The following is a 22,572-nucleotide window of genomic DNA, read 5'->3' on the forward strand; positions in this document are numbered from 1 at the left end:
GTAATGAAAAATACAAATTCCCATGAACCTCCTGGGCTCGAACTTTAGTTTCGACAAAGCTGCTTCTTTCAAGTTTGATGATTTCACCTGTCGCTGTTCGAGTTATCTCCAGTTAATGTTGCACATGCAGACTAATCTCTGATTTAAAATAAAGCCTCGTGCTGTGTTCCTGACACAGCCGCTTCGCTCTGCTCTCCTCTCTCTGATCCTGATACACAACCCGGCACTGATATGTCTCGGACTTTATTAATCCTGATAAGAGAATCAATAAGTTCCATTGTAGACGCGGCGATCCTGACTTTGAGCTGTGTCGAGGTACATTATGTGCCGACAGCGCGTCTCCTCTGTGAAAATGAACAGGGACACACGGGGATGAGGTGAGTTTACCAAAGGAGGAAACGTGATTGTTGATATCATTCATCTGCACCGCTGCCAACATGTTTTCTTGCCCGAGGCCTGACAGAACGCACATCACATGTCAGTGACAAAGCAGAGACAATAATTGACATTAAGCCACATTAACAACCGAGCCCCGACTGTGGTGAAGAGAAGCTTGTGTAAACCAGAGAACAAACGCATCAAAAAAGAAACAAGACAGGAAGGATTAAAAATGCATAAACCTTTTAAGCCACTCTGCACAGACATTAATATTTATGCAAGCTTGAAAAAACAGAAAGACATTTTTAGCCCTTTACCTGGGCAGACCTGTTTAGTCCATGTAACTGATTTTTGTAAGAGAATATGAACACATTGTCGATGTTAAACTGATTTGACTGATTTCAAAGTGCCAAAAAAACACATTCCACACCAGATAGTGAATTTCTGTCCTCCAGCGTGCACAGAGGCTCGCATAAAAGTAGCACATCCTGGGCCATGCTTTTCTAATATGCAGGCCTGTAACCCACACTGTTCAGCCCTGAGACAGTCCAAGGGGGAAATGGAAGAAATTCTATTGTTAGTCCCAGAGGTCAGATACTGTATGCGTTCTTAAAAAAAACACACATCCAGCTGCGCTTCAGTTTGCACAGCAGCGTGCTGTAGACTCACATTACCTTCATTTTGTAACTGAACTGTACCTTAGACTGTTTGTGCAGCCGCACTGTGTTAATTAACACCTGCACATGTGATGTTCGCGCATGCTCCTATTCTTAGTCTGACCCAATTTCTGATTTGACATTTGTATTTAACCATGAGAGCAAATGGAGCAGCTACTGTCACCAAAAAAGGTCAAGAAAATCAGCTCCATTGTCTCAGGATCCCAAAAATATCATGCAGCACACCATGACTCGAGCATCAACATGAAGTGATAAGAAAGGTTCAGGAACAAGACCAAGCCCCTCTCATGCAAATTATATCACCTTTGCCTCCTTAATTCTATTACCTGTATTAGAGGTGTTTGGATCACATCACAGATGGGATAATTTTTCAGATCAGCCAAAAAAAAAGAAACAGTGAGCCTCTGTTTAAAGATTGTATCTCCAGTTTTAGAGGCCAGCACAGCACTATGAAGCTAAGTTTGTGAAACAAGGGTAAGTTAATACCCATACATTAAAGCAGGCTAAGGGACAGCAAGTTACCATAAAATGTGGAATATAAGAGGCAGTCGGTTTTTGGTGGTATCCCAGAAGGAAAACGTATATCTATCGCTATTTATTAACAAAAACGTGAAGAAAAGTTATTTCAACACTATTTTAGTTTAATTTCATTTGAAACACATTTAAAAACACAAACAAATTACAGCCTACCATGTGTTTTCATCTCGAGTTTGCAATCCTGCTAGCTAATGGTGCTGTAGCTACCAGCCTGCGTTAACGTGGATTGTTGTGTGTGGTGGCGGCTGCACTGTCCCACGTCTGTGACGGCACATGTCCAGGATGAAGCGTCAGCTAGCTTATAGTGTCATCGTCTGGGTAAAATAACCAAACACAATAAAATACCTCTGCAATTTATACTGGTATATAGGTCGCACTGGTATAAAGGACACAGCCTGCTTTTTTGATGAGAATTGGATTAAAAGTGCGTCTTATTCGCTGAATTTTACGTTACTTGTGTTAAGCATCAGACTGTTTTCACAAACAACCGTCAGTGGGTGCTTTCGATATTAATGCCGTCACAGTGAGAGTGAAACTAGGAGAATGGATGCTGCTGGATGTTGCCCTGTTACGCACCACGTCATTGCCATTCTCAGGCTAAGTTTAGCATCGCAGTGAAGCAAGTGAAGGTTGGAAATGGACAGACAGGGTGAATGTCTCCCGTCTGGCCATTTATATCACACTACCTTGAATGTCTAGCTTATTCTGCATAGACTGCGTGGTGTTGTTAGTGAATATGTAATTAAGAGTTCTGTAAAAGATTCTCAGCTGTGTTTATCTATTTAATATTTCATTCACTGCTGTAAAACATTTGGCCTTCCTTCAATATAACAGATTGGATGTCTTTAAAATTCTGAATGGAAAATTCTGCCTGTTGGGGAAACACATCAAATCTGCTTCATTTTACACCAATGTGTTTGGTCCACACCTTTTAAATTAACTGCGTCATCCGACTAAAAATTGTAGTGAAAAGAAGAATAAATAAATTAGCACTTGTGTGTGGTTTACTCTGGTGGTCTGCAGATCTGTTGACAGCCTCCAGAGTCTCACAGTGCGTGTAGACGTGTGGTAAAAGGTCAACAGGGTTTAGTGGTGCAATGTGACCCTGTGAGACACAGTATATGGACGGCTTTACATAACACTCAGCACACACACACTATAGCCAAACATCTGCTAAAATAGCTTCTCCTCAGAGGGTCGCTGGAGGCTGAAGGCAATCCAAACTGATCTCGGGTGAGGGGCAGGGTGCAAGGTAAACAGGTCACCAGTTAATCACAGGGTTGACAGCACATTCACGCTAACAATCACACCTACGCACCCTAATTAAGACTTGCCAGATAACCCAACAGGCATGTTTTTGGATTGTGGTAGGAAGCTGGAAAACCGGGAGGACGATTCAAACGTCACACAGAAAGTGTTGAACCCTGTTGTGAGGCAATAGCGTAAGAGCTGTTACGCCCCCACACACAAATCTTTTATAGATGTTACTAAATATTGAGCCGAGGGCATAAATTGAAAAAAAATAGCTGTATCCTAAAATGATTCCTTTTAGATTAATGCTGCTCCTGCTCTCTGGAACTAGCTAACGCCTACCGTAACATGGCTCTCATCCAGGCATTGATCCCCCTAGAGGCTCCGTTTGGCAGGTTGTGAAGCTTGTTGGGTCAAAAAATGTCAGCATAATAATGCAATGTAATAAAATACCCTACAGCTTCCAGAACAGCGCCTCTGGCACGATTAAACCCGTTTTATTAACCATGAAAAGTGCATGCTAAAGCTAAACATGCGATGTTTAAGCACATCATGTTTCAGCCTCAGAGACCCCATGCCCACATGCATCACTGCCGTCATCTGCAGAGACTCCAATGCTCTCTCATATGATCAAAAGTGCATCAAAGCGCTCCATACAGTCTCATTAGCCTGTTAGTGATCCTCTGTGATTGCTGTGTATGACAGCTGATCACAGACAGCTCAACCAATAAAGCCACAGTGGCCCTGACACAAAAATCCATGGTCGAAAAGTCTGTCATCTTTTGTTACAGTGCGATATGAAGGGGAAAATAGCTGCAGTCAGTGCATGAAACAAGCTTTAAATCCTTTACAACTATAAAGTGGACTAATTGACTCATCTTCTTCCCTGTCATGTCTGCAACCCTGACCATAAAGTTCCAATAAACTGAGACCTTTAATTGACAGGCAAAGTAAAAGGCTCAATTATGGCACAAATTTACGCTCCAATTTGTTAAAGGTGACAGATTTTAGTTATGCAATCCATTTTCTATTATTCTAATGTGTTTATGAATCACGTTGGTAAAGTTTGTTTCATTTTAAAAATTGTATTGTATACATATTTTAATTTACTTATTTTTCGGAGCCTCTCCTTCCTCCTGAAACGAACAAGCTGTTTTGCCATTGAAAGGTCAGACCTCAGCCAGGCAGTACGGCTTTTTACACTGCCAGTTCAAGGCGGGATTATTACGCCTCTGTTATGTTCTGTATTCTATGTAGAACGCATAGAGGCGTAATAGTGGGGCGAAGTCGTTCCGCCTCTGAGCCGGCATCGGAGGTAGTAACAGAGGCGAAATGCTGTCTGTGTAAACTGCAGAGCCGGCAGGGCGGAACAGCGCCGTGTGTGTGTATTCGAAGCACGCGCTGTTTGTTTACACCTCACGCACATTTTGCTTCCACAATTGGAGTGGTCCAATGTAGAATGACAGAGGTGGCATGAGGACAGAGCTGAGGCGGAACCGCAGTGTAAAAAAGGCTAGTATTTGGACTGACCACGTGGCCCCTTCCACACATGTGCGATCCCACGTGAGGGAGCGGCCGCACTGCAATGTCACTCCAAAGTTGTAGAAAACATGGCTGCTCTAGGATCGGTTATTTGGCCTTATATGTACAAGCCAGAATCGCCACGAGGTATCGGAATGGTAAGTTGAAACGACTTGACTACTAGCTAGTGCAAGAAGGCAGCCTGAGGTGAACGACGGTGAAGGACGGTTGGTCGATTTCAGTGAAAGCAAGGTTCTATGTAGAAACCTGCAGCTGTTCTGAATGGCCCATTTCAGAGGCGACCTTTTTAAACATGTCATTCTGGAAAAATACGGAATGAAGCAGCTTTCACGTTTTCACTGTGAAAAACAAACATCCAAAAATGCAGAATATGAGAATATCCATTTAAAAGATGTGGCCCCTTTAAAGTAAACTGCTGCTTTGGATTATAAAATGCTGCTGATGATGGAAGAATAAAGTCTGCACTTCAGACAGACTGATTCCTGTAATTATCCTACTCATGGGCTCAATACAAGCGAACAAAAACATCTGTCACCTGTTTCATTCCACCTGAAATGTTCATTGATGTGACGAAGGCCACATTCTTAGTCTGACTATATCACCTTATATCAAATGACATCACCTGCAGCCAGCACAAAACGCCATTATACCCTGCATTCGACAGGCCCTTTGTTTCATTGGAAGATCAATGTAACAGAACTATTCAATCTCAGCACAATAGCTAATAATCAGCAGGTCAATGATGTTATTTTCCATGAAGGTGTCGATAAATGAAGGTAGCCGTCGGAGAAGGTGGCGACACGTGTTTTCAAGCCCGATGACTGAGCTTTTCACACCGAGTGGATCAAACACCACCAGAAGCGTCAAAGTGAAGCTGAGCACCAACAGAGCAAAGGCTGAATCAATGCAGAGAGAGGTGACTGCAGAGGGCAGGGTGTGTGTATGTGTGTGTGTGTGTGCTGGGGGGTTAGTGAGTAATGACACTGCACCTGAGCCTGTAATAGAGATCACAGCTGTGTTAAATGAAAAATACAGCCTCGGACACTTTGCATCTGCACGCGTGCGACATCAGAGGTGTTATTCTCTGATGATTTATTTTGAAATGAATGCAAATTAATCTACTTTTTTTTTTACAGCAGACTTATGATTAATACGGGAGTTACATAACGGGACAGTGTTGGTGTGGTGTTAAAGAGGTGATATGCTGTTCTCAGCTCGTGCTTTAAAAAGGTTGGATCATCCAGTTTTTGTTTGGAAACGCTCAGACTATCAAACAGGAAATAAAAACTTCTACTAGTTAAAAATGTGCCAGAAACTTTGGCTGCAACTTAATGTTTAGAGTTAAAAGAAAAAAAGCTGCATCCAACCACAAACTGTTGAATACACAATGAGGAAGCTGCACAGCCAGAAACTCAGCTCTCTGAAATTATTGTGGGCTACATGCAGCACAACGTACGTGATTGGATGAGACTTCTGGACTCTGTACCAGATGAGACAGCCAAATATCCTGGTATGTGACAGAATAGAAGTCTGCAATGCAATCTGGTCGACTGAAGCTGAGTAAATCTGAATCTTCGCTTGTGATGAATTTCATCTTTTTTATGATGAAATTCTTCCCTTTTTAATGATTTTTTGTTCCGTATTGCAAATTCAGATTCCATGAAACTGCACTGAGGATTTTTACACGTCATTTTCTCTCTTAAACTTTTACAAGCCAGATATCTCATCATCTCATTGCCCAAGTATGATCAGGAATCTAAAGAAGAAAAGAAAAACATCAAAACTAAGCAACAGAACGAGCCAAAAAAGGCAAAAAAATGTAAATCCTGAGGGATTTTCTGCTGATGTATCCTTTAACCATTGGTGAACGGCACACGTGCCCATTCAGATGCATGCTGCTCCAGTGACAGGAGGTGTAATGATCATTGAGATTCACTGTCATAACTGCTTCACATCACAACAGGTCGGCAGACCAATAATAACCCTATGTATCATTCAAATAAACATTAAATAGCTCATCTACAAAGCACTGACACGCATTTAAATACTGGATTTACTTGCTGAATGTGTTTGCCAAAGATAACATTTTACTTTTACGTGATGCCAGCACACCTGGCTGTGTGATCAAAGTAGATCTCCATGTTTATGCGTCATTTTATCCGTGTTAATGCATGATACAGAACTTTTTTAATGACAGTAAAATCTCTTACTGGTTGTGTTGTACTTCACTCCGTTAATGTACTCCGGGCACGGTCTCTCTACGATCCTCCCGGTGCCGCTCCGCGGCCAGCAGGTGCCAATCTCATCCGTTGTGGCATTGCAATAAAAACCTTGGAGGGTCAAAAAATAAGGGAAAACAAACAAAAAAACCTTATACAGATTGTTTTCACACTCCAAGAAGCAACACCTCTTAATATAGAACATAAAAAGGGAAGCAGGTCCATCTTACCATCAGTGCTGAGCAATGACAAAGACGCGTTTTCCAAAAAAGTGTCCTGGAAAGCATCCATCAAACTACAGTTTAAGTCCGCGAGCTCCCCGAAGATGATCTGATAAATAGTAGCATCCATGGTGACAACTAAATAATGTGGGATAAATTCCAAGTCCGAGCAGTGATGGACACGCTGAGCCCAGCGGTGTTCACGCGCTTGTGAATCGGAGCAACAGTAATGACACGCAGAGAGCACAGTGCTCCCGCTGCGAGCCGCGCGCCCGGCCAATCAGAGCCGCGCGCACCCGCATCCATCCACGTGCTGCAGCGACCCGTTGAAAGACAGCCGACACACCAACACACCGCATCCTATTGTCACTCTCACATTTCACACCTGACATCCACCTGTAGGGTTTATTTAAAGGAGGAGACGCTGCATTCAGGAGGAGGAGGAGGAAGCGCGCGAGGGTGCAGTTTGTTGTTTCCTTGGATTTAACACTTCTAGTTTACTAATTAAAGACTTGTCTGAATGATTAGCAAATATCCCTGGTAATTACATCCTGTACTGGACAAATCCCCAGCTCACGATTCATGCCCAGTTTCTTAGACAGCCTTCACGTGCTGCTTTGATGGTCCCAGTTTCAAAGTTGAAACGTTGAAACGGACTTCTTGGTGCGTTAAATAACATTTAGACACAATGTGGGGATGAATGCACTGTAAAAAGATGTGTTATATTAAATATAAGCCACGTATCCACCTGAGGCTGGAGGGGGATGATGGCAAGTTGAGGCAGATAAATGGATGGCAAGCATCAGGTCGGTTGCCTTCTTTTTGTAACTGTTGGATGTAAAATATGAAATTATTACAATTAAAAGATTAATATAAGACATGGTTGAATTGAAAGTGATGACTTAAGATGTGAAAAGTTGCTTAAAGTTATATTTATAGTTAACTGAGGTTATATTGTAGTTCTGGTTCCGGGTTTGGGACCCCGATTCTCTGGAGGGGGGGGTGTGACGGCCTTCATGCTTTAGCAGGACCTGCTTTGTGTTTTCTCTGTGTAGCAGGTTCCTGGTAGGCGTGGCTTCCTATACCCGGCAGTACCTGGCCAGTATCCCTCGGTGCATTTAAGCTGGTGGTTCTGTCTCATCGTCGCTCTCCATGTTTCAGGCACCATGTTAGTGTTTAGTTGGCGTCAGCCACCTTTGTAATTTCATTTCACACCAGACAACACTTTACACACATCACTCACGCACCCATAAGCAGACACACCGACAGCACAATTAACACTCCCCATAACCTTTGTATTTAAAGGTAAATTCAGATCTTTGTAATAAACACAACCGTGTATTTCCTCCTTTTGTCATGGCTCACGAGCTGGGTCATGACAGAAGCAACAATTTCAACCCAATCTTACAGAAGAGCCTAAAATTGCAATATTTAAGATATAATAAAAGTTTTTGACCATTAAGGCAACAATGACTGTGGTTTCTACGTAAATAACGACACTCCGAGAGTAGGGAACCATATTTTTTTTTTTCAAGTTCTTGCTTATTCCGACACCATATGTACACCTGGCATTGAACATGGAGGAAAAATGAGCTTCTGGCTGGGAAAACTCACGTGAACACCCCCTTTAGTTCAAAACAATTTGGGTAAATTACTTTATGTATGTAAAACTGTTTGTGTAATAAACAGGTGATTGTAACAGGTTGTTACTGTCCATGTAGTGACCTGATTATTTCTGAGCAAGTAAATACAACACATGACCTCTGTTAGAGTCCATGCTGTTTCCCCAATTGTACCATTTGATGAGCACATGAACACAGCATAGAAAATAGTGGAAGGATGCCAGGGTGCTGGAGTGAGGTGTGGCATGTTCACTTTCAAGTTATAATTACGGTCATTAACCAAAACCACAATCTTTCCTTAATCCAAACCGGGTGTTTGAAGTGTGTAATATTAACCACACTATAACAGTAGTTTAACTGCCATAGCCACAGTTTATTACTCTAGTCTACTGGGACTGGAGGATCCAGGACATCCTAGTTGATTAGATGATAGACGAGGGAGCAGGAACAGGTGTGTCAGTGGGCGGGGCTTAGGTATGAAAAGGCCAAACTTATAATGTGCAGCTAGGCCTCTTTGTCCTCCACCTCCTGAGCGAGCCTCACGCTGAAATCTAGGGTAAAGGACACACAGTGACTCTGATAGAACGTTTAAATCGTTGTGCTTCTCTCGGGAGAGCCGATGTATCACAGCCCTCCCCTCTCACATTTCTGGTGACTCAAAGTACCTTAGGTAAGTCGTCGTTTTATAACGGTGTCAGTCTGCTGTTGGGAGTCGTTTTAAGACGACAGTCTGCAAGATGAAGTGAAATGGTCCAACTCAACAGAATAGCAGGCGATTCAGGCCTGCTGATATGCATTTCCTGCTGATATGAGATGAAAGGCTAGATTGTGTAAATACTAGTTAATTATTATATTTGCAGAGTGACTGGTTAGCCGAGCTGTTACTTGAGGACTCATTTCCTGCCTGAGTTGTGTCAACTTAAATTTCTTGTATTTATTAAGAAATGCAAATTAAAGTCATTTTTACATTGATGCTCTGTCATTAATTTCCAGTATTTATTATTTTACATCAAGTTATAACTGTGAATGTGTTCCCAAATCTGGTCTTCCTGCCCGTCTGTAGGTGTTCCTGTTGGCAGCCATGGCACTGATACAGCTTCCTGTGGTGTGTCACCCAGTTTCACCTTGGAGTGGTGTGTGTGTGTGGTGATACTATTTCAGTTTCCCTTTATTTTGGGTGAGTGGTGTTTTTTTTGTTGTTGTGGTGATTCCTCTGATTCTTCCAGTCTTTTTTTATCACACTGTGCTGCCCCCCTCTGACTGTCTCCTCTCCCTTCAGGCTTTCTTTAGTAGCACCAGCAGATTTATTGATTTTCTGACAAAGTAAAACTACTTGTTACATCACTTGAAATTGTTATTTCGACTGCTGTCTACTAAGAACTGGATGTAGCTGTACTGTTACGTGTGACAGGCTACAAAAAAACGGCATGTGCTTAAACTGCAAAGGGACATAGATATGAGGTAGTAGGGACCTACTGTACCTGTTTGTCGGTGGAGTAGGCTGTTATCGTTTGATAAGTGGGAACAACCCATGTTTACACTCAGGATGCAACGCCTATTGGCTGTAGTAATTATTAAGGAAACAAAGCAGAGGAGGAAGTCAGGTCACAAAGTATAGAAAAGTCCTCATCAGGAGGTGCTTTAGATGAATAGTTTAGTCAAACAAACACAGGATATTCAAGCAGGAGACTTGGGTTCATGTTATGTGTGGGAGCAGGAGTTTGGCCACATACGTAACAGAGACCCTGTTCAGACCTGGTGTTATCATGTGTCCTGGGTGGTCCGATCACAAGTGGTCAGCTCTAAGCACAGCTGTTCACACCTAGCGTTAACGAGCCCCTCAAATGCGTCTTCAGTGACCACTTGTGATCGGATCTCGCTCTCCCGCTCTGTTTGCAAATGAACATGGAGCCTCATTCACTTTAATAAGACTTAAAAAAACATCATGTAATACAAAAACACTGATGCAGACTCACAGCACAGAGAGGGTGAGAGCTGCTGTGCACAAGTATGGAGGGAGGGAGGGAGCGGGTGAGTACAGACTTAAGGGATGACGTGATATGCAACTTTGTTTGATCATGAAGTCTGATGATCCTTCACAGCTCTGCATTTATCAGTGAAATATATGAACTGCACAGCATGGACATACAGTATGACAGCATCTGTAGACGGAGTTTATACTTTATAGTAACTGTGCACGGAAATACGGACAGATCGCGACGTTATTGAGCCAGGTAGAGCATGAGAAACACACACAGATCTGTGTCGTATCTGCTCCTCTCCTAACGTCTGTCTCCTCCCCGCGCGGCATGATTACTCTGATACACTACACGTGGATCACCTCCGGCTCATCTCATCCACAGCATGTGGAGATGTAGTTTATGATTTATAAAGGTTGTGCACGGGAAATACAGGACAGATCGCGACCCTATTGAGTCAGGGGTAGAGCATGAGAAACACACACAGATCTGTGCCCTCGCTGCGCTGCACTATTAAACTCTAAAAAACTTCACATGGATCACTTGATTTTTAAACTGTGACAAAATGCTCGGGGATCATATCTCCGACCCAAGCTGTCTTTCCCCCTCGTCGGTTCGGGATCATCCCACATTAAAAACTGAGATGCAGCCTCCTTAATGAATAAACACAGACACGATCTGTCTGTGTTTCCGTGCACACTCTGCTCTACTGCATAAACTACGATTTTCAAGAGACACAGCGGAAAAATGTTAAATCAGACAGGAACGAGAGGAGAGTGATCTCTCTGTAGCCACATGATCGTTGCCGTGGATATATGGAGAGTGGGCGGTGCTTAATGTGGCACGGGACACATGTGGATAAATGTGCCCCAGACCACCTTCGTACATGGCATGAGTGATCGGATCTGAATGCGTCCTCAATCCGTCCTGGGAGCGTTCAGACCTGTAGTTAAGGCTGTCCACTTGTGATCCGATCACAAAAACCATGTTAACACCAGGTGCGATGAGGGCCATAACTCCACTGCCTTCTCATTGAAGTAAGGTATTTCTATTTAAAAGCTTTTCTCTAAACCCAAGTAGTTTGGGGGCAACAGTTTCACAACACAAACCATTTTTATTATTGTCACCATGATGACGAAGGTCTAGTGTCTCGCTGCCAGTCACTGCAGACGTGGTGATATTAGACATTAATGCACCTCCGGCCTGCTGGTGTGTACAGTCAAACCCTGTCTGTAGAATTCCAATCTAAGTGATGACAAATGTTTAATGGTCTGGTAACATCCATAACTGGCAACATAACCGGTGGTTCAGCAGAATCGTCTCAGACTGACATTCTTCTCTGGAAATAGGGCTGAAACATGCTGTACTGCTGAAGAGCTGTCGGCTAAATGTTACTTGACATGAAAATCGTTTAATTTCCATCCTGCTCCTGGTGGAAATATTAAAAGAAGAAAAACAAATGATCGAGCAGAAAGAGGAGACGCATTTGGCAACAGCTGTGTGTGCAGTGGTTTGCAGCTCCCTGAAGTCACCTCCATGTTTTATCGCTACCCGGTTCGCTGCTCCCTGACTGAGGAAGCACTCCTATTGGTTGTTGACAATTATCTTTATCATTTTTATATCGCAATAATATTAAAAATGTCTCATTATATCTTCAGGCCAAGCCATGAAAGTGATTTTAAACAGCTCAGACTGACTTATGTGAACAATTTATGCTGAATGATGGAGATGAATGGAGTTCTGTTTCAGAGGAGGAGATTTTGTGCTTCAGTGCAGTAGCTTTAGAAAGAATGACAGTTCTTAAAATACTTGGCTTCCCCTCAACATTACGAGCCTATTTTCTGATTTTAAATGTGAAAATAATTATGACAACAATGAAAATGGGCATGTGGTTCAGTACGCCCAACACTTGACATTTTGGGGAAAAACTGCAAATTACAATAAGGTTGAGTGACTCGCCTCTGTGACTGCTGGGAGTAGATTTAGCTGCTTTAACAGTTTCACTTCATGTCCCATAAAAATCAAACAGTATTGCAGAATGCCACACATTTATCAGTGGATCTAAGACATAAATACACTTGAACTTTATTTCAGTCAGTGAATTTTGTCATAAACAAAGTGACCTTTACTCAGATATTTCTGTCTGTTTATGCAAAAACGAAAACTGCATGGAAATGTTCTGAAATCAGCTTTAAAGCTCCTGTGATGAGTTTTTATCTGGTTATGAAACAGACTGAAATGAGTTCTGATGCCTCTATATGAGCTACAAAAGCAAACCAGACCATCAGCGACAAGATTGATTATTTCTATATAGTTATATTTAATGCCTGAAACTGCTGGTGGGGGGGTAGGTGTCAGACGAAGCTATTAACTACATTAACTTTGTTTACATTTTCCAGGGCACAAATTTAAAGGGAGTGATACATACGACTGTTAGAGAAAGCAGGATGAGATGCTTTGTTGAAAAAACACCATTTAAGCATGTACAGGACAAAATCAGCAAAGAGGTAAGAGGTACGGCTTTGTCCACAGGGGGCGCCAAAATCAACACAAACTTACAGCAGCTTTAAGAGCAAATTATTTTAACCATTTATGAAAAATATGTAAATACACAACTGTTATTATATTAAAAAATGATGGCTCCAAACTGTAAACCTGTCCAATGAAAAGTGTCTAGACTGGACATGTGCCTCGTAACTGAGTCTAATATCTTGTCTGTTTACCTGTTAAATGTGAGACACGACCTTTTCACCAGCGTGAGGCTTCCTCTGAGCTCGCTCCTCAAACAGGCCTCCCTCTCGTTTCACCGCCCTGTGCTTTCAGATCACGTCCTCGCAGATCTGTAACACACAGCAGCGCAGAGTCCAGCATCTGAATGTTGACTTGACCGTCTGAGGAACAATATTATAATTTCCCCCAGCTATTAATAGTACACCAAAAAGTTAATGAAATCACTCACAGCACCTCGTCTGAACTACACACTTATTATAAAGGGAGGAGACGGCATGTATGATGAGTTTTGCTGGTGTTGTGGCTCGCTCCTGTCATCTTCATCATTTTGCAAGCCACTGCACACACAGGGGTGCCGTCACCTTGACCTAACTGAATGCGATGCAACAGTTGGACATGGACGCCAGTTTGCTGGTACAGAACACATAAGGGAAGCTGTGGCCTAAAGCTGATTTTGTCTCTAGGCAACTTCTAATGTTTTGTGACTAAAATGCTTTCAGCAAAGTGGCCCTGAGAGCTCAATATGACAGAAGAAAACATCATCATCAAAACAGCAAATGAAGCGCTTAGAAAATGTGCTGCAAATACAGACAGCACAACCAAAAATATCAACACACCAAATCCAACAACACTACCAAATTCCAAAACATGATCAATTTCAAAGCTTCCAAAGTCCACATCAATTTAGAATTCCAAAACACGACCAAATGCTGATAATAAAACCAAATACAGTGCTGCCAATGGACAAGACAACAACAGCAGTGTTCCCAGGGGACTCTTGAAAAGCAATGAACACGGCTCTGTGACATGTGCACAATCTATGTTGCCACATTGTGGGAAATTATTGGAGTCGGCTATTCATCAGTAGCGTTGGAAAAAAAGCTTAGATGTTTTTTTGACTTATTTTAACACTAATCCCGAGATTCGGATATTTTTGCAGACATCTGCTGTCAACATAGCATTAGCATTTTGATAGCTTTTAGCCTGCCAATTGAAAGAAGCTAAGAACAGCGAGCTAACACACTGTCATCAACCTCTACCGCGGGGATCTCCGACAGGTAGCTAACAAGCTACCGCTAGCTCGCGGCCAGGATTTTAGTAGCTCGTCAAGAGGTTCACAGGCTCAGTCAGTCACTCAGTTACTCACTCACTCACTCAGTTACTCAGTCAGTTACTCACTCACTCAGCCAGTCAGTTACTCACTCACTCAGCCAGTCAGTTACTCACTCAGTCAGTCAGTCAGTCAGTAAGTCAGTTACTCACTCACTCAGCCAGTCAGTTACTCACTCAGTCAGTCAGTCAGTCAGTAAGTCAGTTACTCACTCACTCAGTTACTCACTCAGTCAGTTACTCACTCACTCAGTCAGTCAGTTACTCACTCAGTCAGTCAGTCAGTTACTCACTCAGTCAGTTACTCACTCACTCAGTCAGTCAGTCAGTAAGTCAGTTCCTCACTCAGTCAGTCAGTCAGTTACTCACTCAGTCAGTTACTCACTCACTCAGTCAGTCAGTCAGTAAGTCAGTTCCTCACTCAGTCAGTTACTCACTCAGTCGGTCAGTCAGTTACTCACTCAGTAACTCAGTTACTCACTCAGTCAGTTCCTCACTCAGTTACTCACTCAGTCAGTCAGTCAGTCAGTTCCTCACTCAGTTACTCACTCAGTCAGTCAGTCAGTCAGTTACTCACTCAGTCAGTTGCTCAGTCAGTTACTCAGTAAGTCAGTTACTCACACAGTCAGTTACTCAGTCACTCAGTTACTCAGTCAGTCAGTCAGTGACTCAGTCAGTCAGTCACTCAGTTACTCAGTCACTCAGTTACTCAGTCACTCAGTTACTCAGTCACTCAGTTACTCACTCAGTCAGTCAGTGACTCAGTCAGTCAGTCACTCAGTTACTCAGTCAGTTAGTTAGTTACTCACTAAGTCAGTTACTAAGTCAGTCAGTTACTCAGTCAGTCAGTCAGTGACTCAGTCAGTCAGTCACTCAGTCAGTTGCTCAGTCAGTTACTCAGTAAGTCAGTTACTCACACAGTCAGTTACTCAGTCACTCAGTTACTCAGTCAGTCAGTCAGTGACTCAGTCACTCAGTTACTCAGTCACTCAGTTACTCAGTCACTCAGTTACTCAGTTACTCAGTCACTCAGTTACTCACTCAGTCAGTTACTCACTCAGTCAGTTACTCAGTCACTCAGTTACTCAGTCAGTCAGTCAGTGACTCAGTCAGTCAGTCACTCAGTTACTCACTCAGTCAGTCAGTGACTCAGTCAGTCAGTCACTCAGTTACTCAGTCAGTTAGTTAGTTACTCACTAAGTCAGTTACTAAGTCAGTCAGTCAGTCAGTCAGTTACTCACTCAGTCAGTCAGTCAGTCAGTCAGTCAGTTAGTTACTCACTAAGTCAGTTACTAAGTCAGTCAGTCAGTCAGTTACTCACTCAGTCAGTCACATACAGACCCATGTGTAGGGCTGACCCCGGCGGTCAGCCTAAAAGGTTGGAAGCCCCTGCTCCACCGCCTCTTTGCAACGCAAGGGCAGTACATAAAAGTTTGTCTTCACAGTGTCATTGGGAAACACTTTATTGCTTTACATACTTTCTGGGCGACTGTTATTGGAAAGTTATTGGAAACAACCCCACCCCTGCCACAATAGTTTAAACAAAGTGTCCTCCCCTTTTCCTGGATCAACCTTCACAGTGTATGTATCCATTCATTACAGTTATAAAGTTGAAGAAAAACAAAAATCTAAGTTTTAAAAGAATTTAAGATATGAAATTACTGCATTCATGTTTTCAATCAATACTATGAATTTAAATTTCACATTTCAGATCTTTGCTGCTCTCTTAAATTGGACATTAAAAGAGTCTTGTGCTCATTAATTAATATTTCTTGCAGAGTGATCAGTTGCATTTGCATAATTGCATTCCTCTGGGTTGTTTATTGCTGGGGGGTAAGGGGAAAGATAATGAGGATCTGCTGTAAGTCAGATAAGTCGTTATGTTTTCTAGAATTTCAGCTCAGCAAATATTTTTATCTTTAGTAGAAAGAAAATAGTCTATCTGTTCTGCTTACATGACATTATATGATACATACAGTAGGCTTCATGGCTTTAATAACCCCTCTGAATGAACAGCAGAGCATCTCTATGAACTGAGATAGGAGACATTTCATCAGGGTTGCATGGACCCAAAGCCTGCATCTATATGAGCCTCAGATACTGGAGCCTTTGGTATCGAGAGACGTGAAGGCATTTAGACCTAATCCTGCTTAACTCAAGTCAACCATGGATTGTGTGCTGACTTATAAAAGGTCGTTGATTTGATGTGGCTTCTCTCTGGCGATATTAAGCCTCAGGGTGTTTGATGACTCAGGGTTTTATTTATTAAGTAAGTATAGGGTGCAGATAGGAAGCCATTTCCATCTGGCATGGGATGACTAATCAGATGCAGCGTGGACCTCAGTGCAGACTTTGGGTAATTATTGGTTTTGCTTTTTGTGGTTACACACCGTATAATAAGTTGAAATTGATGAGACATTGCTGTTGTTTTCTCTCAGTTTGGTTGCCACAGGCATGTTGAAAGCCCTTTGAAGGAAATCTTTTACCCTTAGAGCATTGTTGACCTAATTCAGATGAATGCAATTTCTGCAACTGAGCCTTTACGCACAAATAGAAAAGGCAATTTTTTACTTCTTTGGCTGACAAAGGCAGAGCCAAAAACTCCAGGGAACGAGCACATGCAGGCTGACTATGTGTTGAAGGATCATGGAGGCTCCGAGCAAGGGCAACGAACGGAGAGACCCAACAGAGAGGCGAAAGGAGAGGCACTGGAGCTTCAGAAAAACATTCACGGTTTAGAAAAATTGGCTAAATAATACCTTAGGCGAAACCCAACAAAAATCACAGTGATGACAAATTGCTTGAAATTTAAAAGGCCAATATTAAATATACATTATAAAGCACCATGGCACAATATGATTGAGCATTATTCACAATCTAAGGGCAAAATGATCTCATGAGTCAGTCCGGGAAGCTGTGCGTAACTGCAGGCGTCAGTATGAGCTACTAACTGCACTCAATGAAATGACAGCTGCCGAATACATCCCCTCATGCACGGTTGTGACAGGCCTCAAGGTGACTTAATCATCGCACAGCTGTGTGAGAGAGCAGCTCGGCAGTCACACACGCAGCCCCGCTCAGGTGGCACGAGTGATAAGCCGAGCTCATTGTGGCCGTCTGACTCCCAGGTGATTCGAGGATGTGAGCAGCGCAGTCCACTCTGATTACGCCGTTCTGCTGCCAGCCGTGACCTACTCCTCTGAGTCAGTGTGCAACAAAACAGCAGGACGGCATGTTGAACATACGCCTCGTGTAGGGTAACCTTTGACCTCTGCGCTCCGTCTGAACTGAGTAGCAGTGACTGAATAGAGCAGTGGATAAACCCTGCAGTTCATTGCACTGTTGAGTGACCTCTCTATGGGGTTAGGCAGGCAACATACTGTAATTACTATGATGAACTAAAAGACCTGTTGTCACTGTAATCTTCGCAAATAAAAGCCTTAACCTCACTGCGAACTTTGCTTCTACCATGCACCACTGATAATACTTTCAAATAACTGTCCATTCAATTTGAAGTGTGACATCCCGCACCCACAAAATACTGTTTACCAAAGCAGATCATTATAGTGAGCTGAGCTAAAAGTGGGACGCTGCAAACAGTTCTGTCACTTTTACACTTAATTTTCACCTGACCACACTGTGAGAAAGAACACGCCTGTGAAAGCTAATTAAACTTAAAATAATATATTAAACGGGGCACCAGTTTAGCTGAATGCTTAAAGCACACGCCAAAGGCTCAGACGCGGTGGCCCCAGGTTCAACTCCAACCCTGGGCCCTTCAGCACATGTCACCCAGACTATCTCTTCCCACATTTCTAAATCTATCCTATCAAATAAAGACAAATTGGCAAAAACAAAAGAACGAATATACAGTATATTAAACATAGAAAAATGAAAATATGTTACCCACCACCACCTGTCCAGTTTAAGGATGAATTAGCTGAAAGTTTTTTTTGTGAACTGCTCCTTGTCGGTAAACTGGATGAGAAGGGAATTCTATGTAATTAATAAGCAACAACATGTCTGGAGCCAATCCCAGCTGACATTGGGCGAGAGGTGGGATACACCCTGGATTGATCGCCAGTCAATCACAGAACTGACGCACAGAGACAGACAACCTTTCACGCTCACACTCACGAATCAGCAATTAACCTAACGAGCATGACTTTGGACTGTGGGAGGATGCACAAGGAGAACATGCAAACGCCACACAGAAAGGCCCCCTACGTCCGAACCGGGATTCAAAGTAGAAACCTTCTAGCTGTAAGGCAACAGCACTAACCACTGCACCACCGTGCCATCCCTTTAAATTTAGCAATCCAAAAAGAAACTGATGAATTAGAGTTAGAATAGTGCGGGACTTACATTCAGAGTGGTAATGATGCTTGTTCACAGTATTTGGTATGTGTTTAGGGCTATATGTGTACTCTACGATATGCACATTGATGTCCCTATAAACAAAATCTGTTCCAAAGAGAGGCTGGCTTGAGGTTGTTCAGTTTAAAGTAGGTACATGGAAGGAAAAGGGGAGAAACACATGTTTAAGGGGATGAAAGCTCTGAAAAGGAAATTGTGAGAGACGCTATAATGAGGCCCGTCCAACTCTATAGGATGAGGATGATTATCCTCCTACTACCTCCAGCTTTCACCCCAACAAATACAATCCGAAGTTCAGCTCAAGCTTCGACTTTTTATGCCAGTTGATGTGTTTGTGCTTTTTGTTCATGTCTATTCACACACTTCTGTATGCAACTGTGTGTATGTGTGTGTATTTGCATGTTTCCTCGCCTCTGAGGGTAATCCAAGTGGTTGTTTTGTGCAATTTGGAGCACAAGTGGATGATCTGAAACGACTTTTTAGTAGTTTGTGTCATTACCGGGACTCTTGAGAGTCTGAATGTGAGTTATTAGGCTGAAGATGAGAAAAGACTTGTCAGCTGCGGTCTGTGTTTTTCTAAAGCCTTTGTCTCGGAGCGAGAACTGTTTTCTCTTTGAGTTTTACAGAGTGTACACAGCAAACCAAACCTTACAAGAGCAGTGTAAACTTCAACACAGGGCAGGTTAAATTATTGTATTTGATATAGAATACACATCAAAAAACTAATATTAAATAGCAATAAAAATCAAGCGCCATATTTTATCATAAATTTATAGGGGGAGACATACAGGTACATCCCCCTGGAGAATCGACACTGATGGGAATGAAAGCGTAAAGAACAAACCTAGCTGATGATGTTGATGGCAGTGATGTGAAGTTCACTGGAAACATATTCTGGCCAGGTGGTTCTGATGAAAGTGGAGGTGATTTGGGTGGAAGTGGATCACGTTGATCTGACAGTGAAATTGCAGCTGACAACAGCAAGGATGGGAAACATTTTAAAGTTAATAATAAGATGATTGTTCTTAAAATGGCAAAAGCTGACTGGTTGAAGTGAAAATGTTGAATGCTTTAAGTTAGCTAGTTGAGGAAAAGACAAAAATGTATGTAGTGTTAGCGTAAAAATAGTCCTCCAGATTGAACTTTTGCCATGCTTTAATTGTTAGGTGGCAGCTTACTAAAAATAGGCTGTGTAATGTTGATGGCTGATGCATCAATGCCCAGCCCCTCTCTTCCGAAGTGTCCTTAGGCATGACGCTGCCATCAGTAAGTGTCAGCTAACCCTCACCCAATAGAGATAGAGATCAAAGGTTTAACTTATACTCAATCACACCTTTAACATTGTGTGCTTTAAATCTTAAGAGTAAATATGAATTAAGCTTACACTCGTGAATTTTCACTGTTTGTGTTTACAAAATTGCAGGCTCAAATAGAGTGCTGCAGTTAGATATGTTAAACATAAAAATAAAATGATTAATCAGCCTTTTAAACGCATTTTTAACTTCACTATTCAGGCACATTTTGTCCCGTATATTGTAAATACAAAATGCAGACTCGTTAATAGCATTTGTGACAAACTCAATGAATACTTGTTAACATGACCGGAAATACGGTTCACAGAGCTACTGCAGCATTCTTGCTAGCTTACACACACACACACACACACACTCATTCTTTAACCAACCATAACTACAAAACGAGGTAATAAAGTCACTCGATAATAATAGACATAAGCAACTAGATATTTTAAACCATATGCACTTGTGAGCTGGGTTCTTAACAAACAAACAAACCCGTAAATTTCATGTTTTGGAACTTACCTGTGCTGTTTTACCGTGTCTATGCTTGTCTCCTACCGGTATTACCCTTTCAAAATAAAAGCACTGGTATTAGTAATGTCAGCGAAAATATTCACACAGCTTTGAGAAAATTACCATTTAACTTAATAAATATGAACATCATTTTATTTAGGTCATTTACATTAATATTCTAGGTAAAAGAGGTTTTCTAAACAGCATTTTAGAATGTGATGAGATTTGTCTAGATTGTAACCTATTCTGTATGTGACATTTGCAATGTTTCCTCTTAATGTGAACATATATATTTGAATGTAAGGTGTTTTCTTGAATTCCACTAACCACCAGAAGGACTTAATATGGAAATGTATTTGTTTGTTAAAAGGATACCCGTGGGCTACATGTCCCTCACTATGCCTAGTTTGCAAAACACCAATTGACTTCACTTCCTCACAAATCCTTCCCACAATGCGCCATAACATTGCTGAAGTAGAAAACTCTCACTGGCCTTTGGCCCTTGTGGTTTAAATTAACCCAAATCACCAATGCTATGCTGACGCTGTCTGCAACCTCAAGAAAGCATCCAACACAACAGAACATTGAAACAAACAACGCTTCACAGATTGCTTTTCCCTGAAGGGAAAAAAAAGTTAATTTTGTGCATGAAATTATCTTTCAAACACAGTTAAAAAGCGTAGCTGGCAGCACATATGAAGCTTTGTTTCATTTACAGACTGCTACTCAGTGCTGTCTAATTTCATAGCAATAATGAACCATTTGGTTTTATTTCAAACCCCAAACTCCTCAATTTGTCTTTTTAGAGCAGAGAGAGGTGCTGCAGAGAGCTGGAAGGGATGGCATAAAAACATATTAATGATATTTCTTATCTTGGTCTGTAACTCAATAAAAAAGACCTCCCAGGATGGTGATGATGCTGTCATGTAGAAAAAACAAACACACAGTATAACAAGAAAAGTGACACTGCTTGTGTGAGCTGGCATGTCAGACGCGGCATCTACTCACTGAGGATGAAGAAATATGTTGATCGCAGCAGCTTGATTTCCCAGAGGGGGATTCCTCATCATAATATCGCATGCTACACCGACACGCTATGGGTGTCTTTTGCAAGAATGTCCTGACAAAGAGCACCGCCGCACAGGATGTCACTCCCGCTGCTTCAGATTAAACTTCCGTGAAATTATTTTGGTTCTGAGGCCTTTCTTTGAACATGTTGTGCGTCAAGTGTCACAATGTTGGAATTGTTTCGATTTGTTGCATGATATGTCTGTTTTAGACTCTTCCCGGGACCATGCAAAGCCTACTTTGTGTGATAGGAGGCCCAAAATGTCCCAAAATCAAGATTTACTTTGACTGCTCTGACGCCATATTGTGCCTCTTGGCCCATGACACTAGAAGATTAGGCTGTACCGTGATGCTGTTAGAGCTCTCATTCAAACCTTCAGAGACTCGAGACATCTGCTGCACCTCATCACAGCCCAGAGCGAGGTGAAGAACGTGTCCAGTGTAAACATTCTCATTGAAGATCCTCTCTCTTTGCAGAGGACCTCTGTCATATGGTGTCCCCGGTGTGGGTGAAAGCACTGCAAACATAATCGTAGCTATATATGAGTTCTTATTAGATAATCTCCACAAACACACCCTGAGGACAGAGATGAGTCTCAGGAAAACTTCTGAGGCTGAGAGTCCTTGCCGTGTCTTTATTAGGAGGTAAAGGCCATAAGCTGACCTGATTTCTAGGTTTGCTAGAAATATTAGAAGCTGTATTTCAAAGTGAAGGAATTAGGGCCCAACAATAATGGTTTGTCCTTGTGAGAGGTCTTTGGGTAAGCCTTGTTTTGATTTCTGTCTAAAGCAGTGGTTTACTCTGGAGGAATATTTGCACAGTTGACTGTGCATCATCAGTGAAGAGTGAATAACAAACATCAGCCACCAAGTGAATCAGACATACCTTAGCGTGCAGTTTACTCTGAAGGGTTTGTTTATTTGTTCCTGCAAAAAACGTCAAAATGTGTTCCTCAAACAAAACTAAGTAGAAATATGAATTACATAAAAAGTTTTCTGTTTACAGATCCAGCAGACTGAGGACTCACTTTTTGTCACCTGATGATCTTG

At 42.1% G+C, this 22,572-nt stretch overlaps 1 protein-coding gene across 1 annotated transcript in view; it reads right to left on the bottom strand.

Moving 5' to 3' along the window:
• The window catches only part of LOC138611405 (corticotropin-releasing factor receptor 2), a 39,123-nt gene extending 32,168 nt beyond the window's left edge, over window positions 1-6,955 (bottom strand). Inside the window, exons 1-2 of the mRNA XM_069684487.1 lie at window positions 6,835-6,955; window positions 6,596-6,715 (exon numbers count right to left, since the gene is read on the bottom strand). Of these exons, the coding sequence (XP_069540588.1) occupies window positions 6,596-6,715; window positions 6,835-6,955 (241 nt within the window). The remainder of the gene's footprint in view (window positions 1-6,595; window positions 6,716-6,834) is intronic.
• Window positions 6,956-22,572: the final 15,617 nt, after the last annotated feature.

Source organism: Semicossyphus pulcher, unplaced genomic scaffold (genome assembly GCF_022749685.1).
Source record: "Semicossyphus pulcher isolate SPU_LCO1_2020_fin unplaced genomic scaffold, fSemPul1.0.p SCAF_7, whole genome shotgun sequence".
Lineage (NCBI taxonomy): Eukaryota > Metazoa > Chordata > Actinopteri > Labriformes > Labridae > Semicossyphus > Semicossyphus pulcher.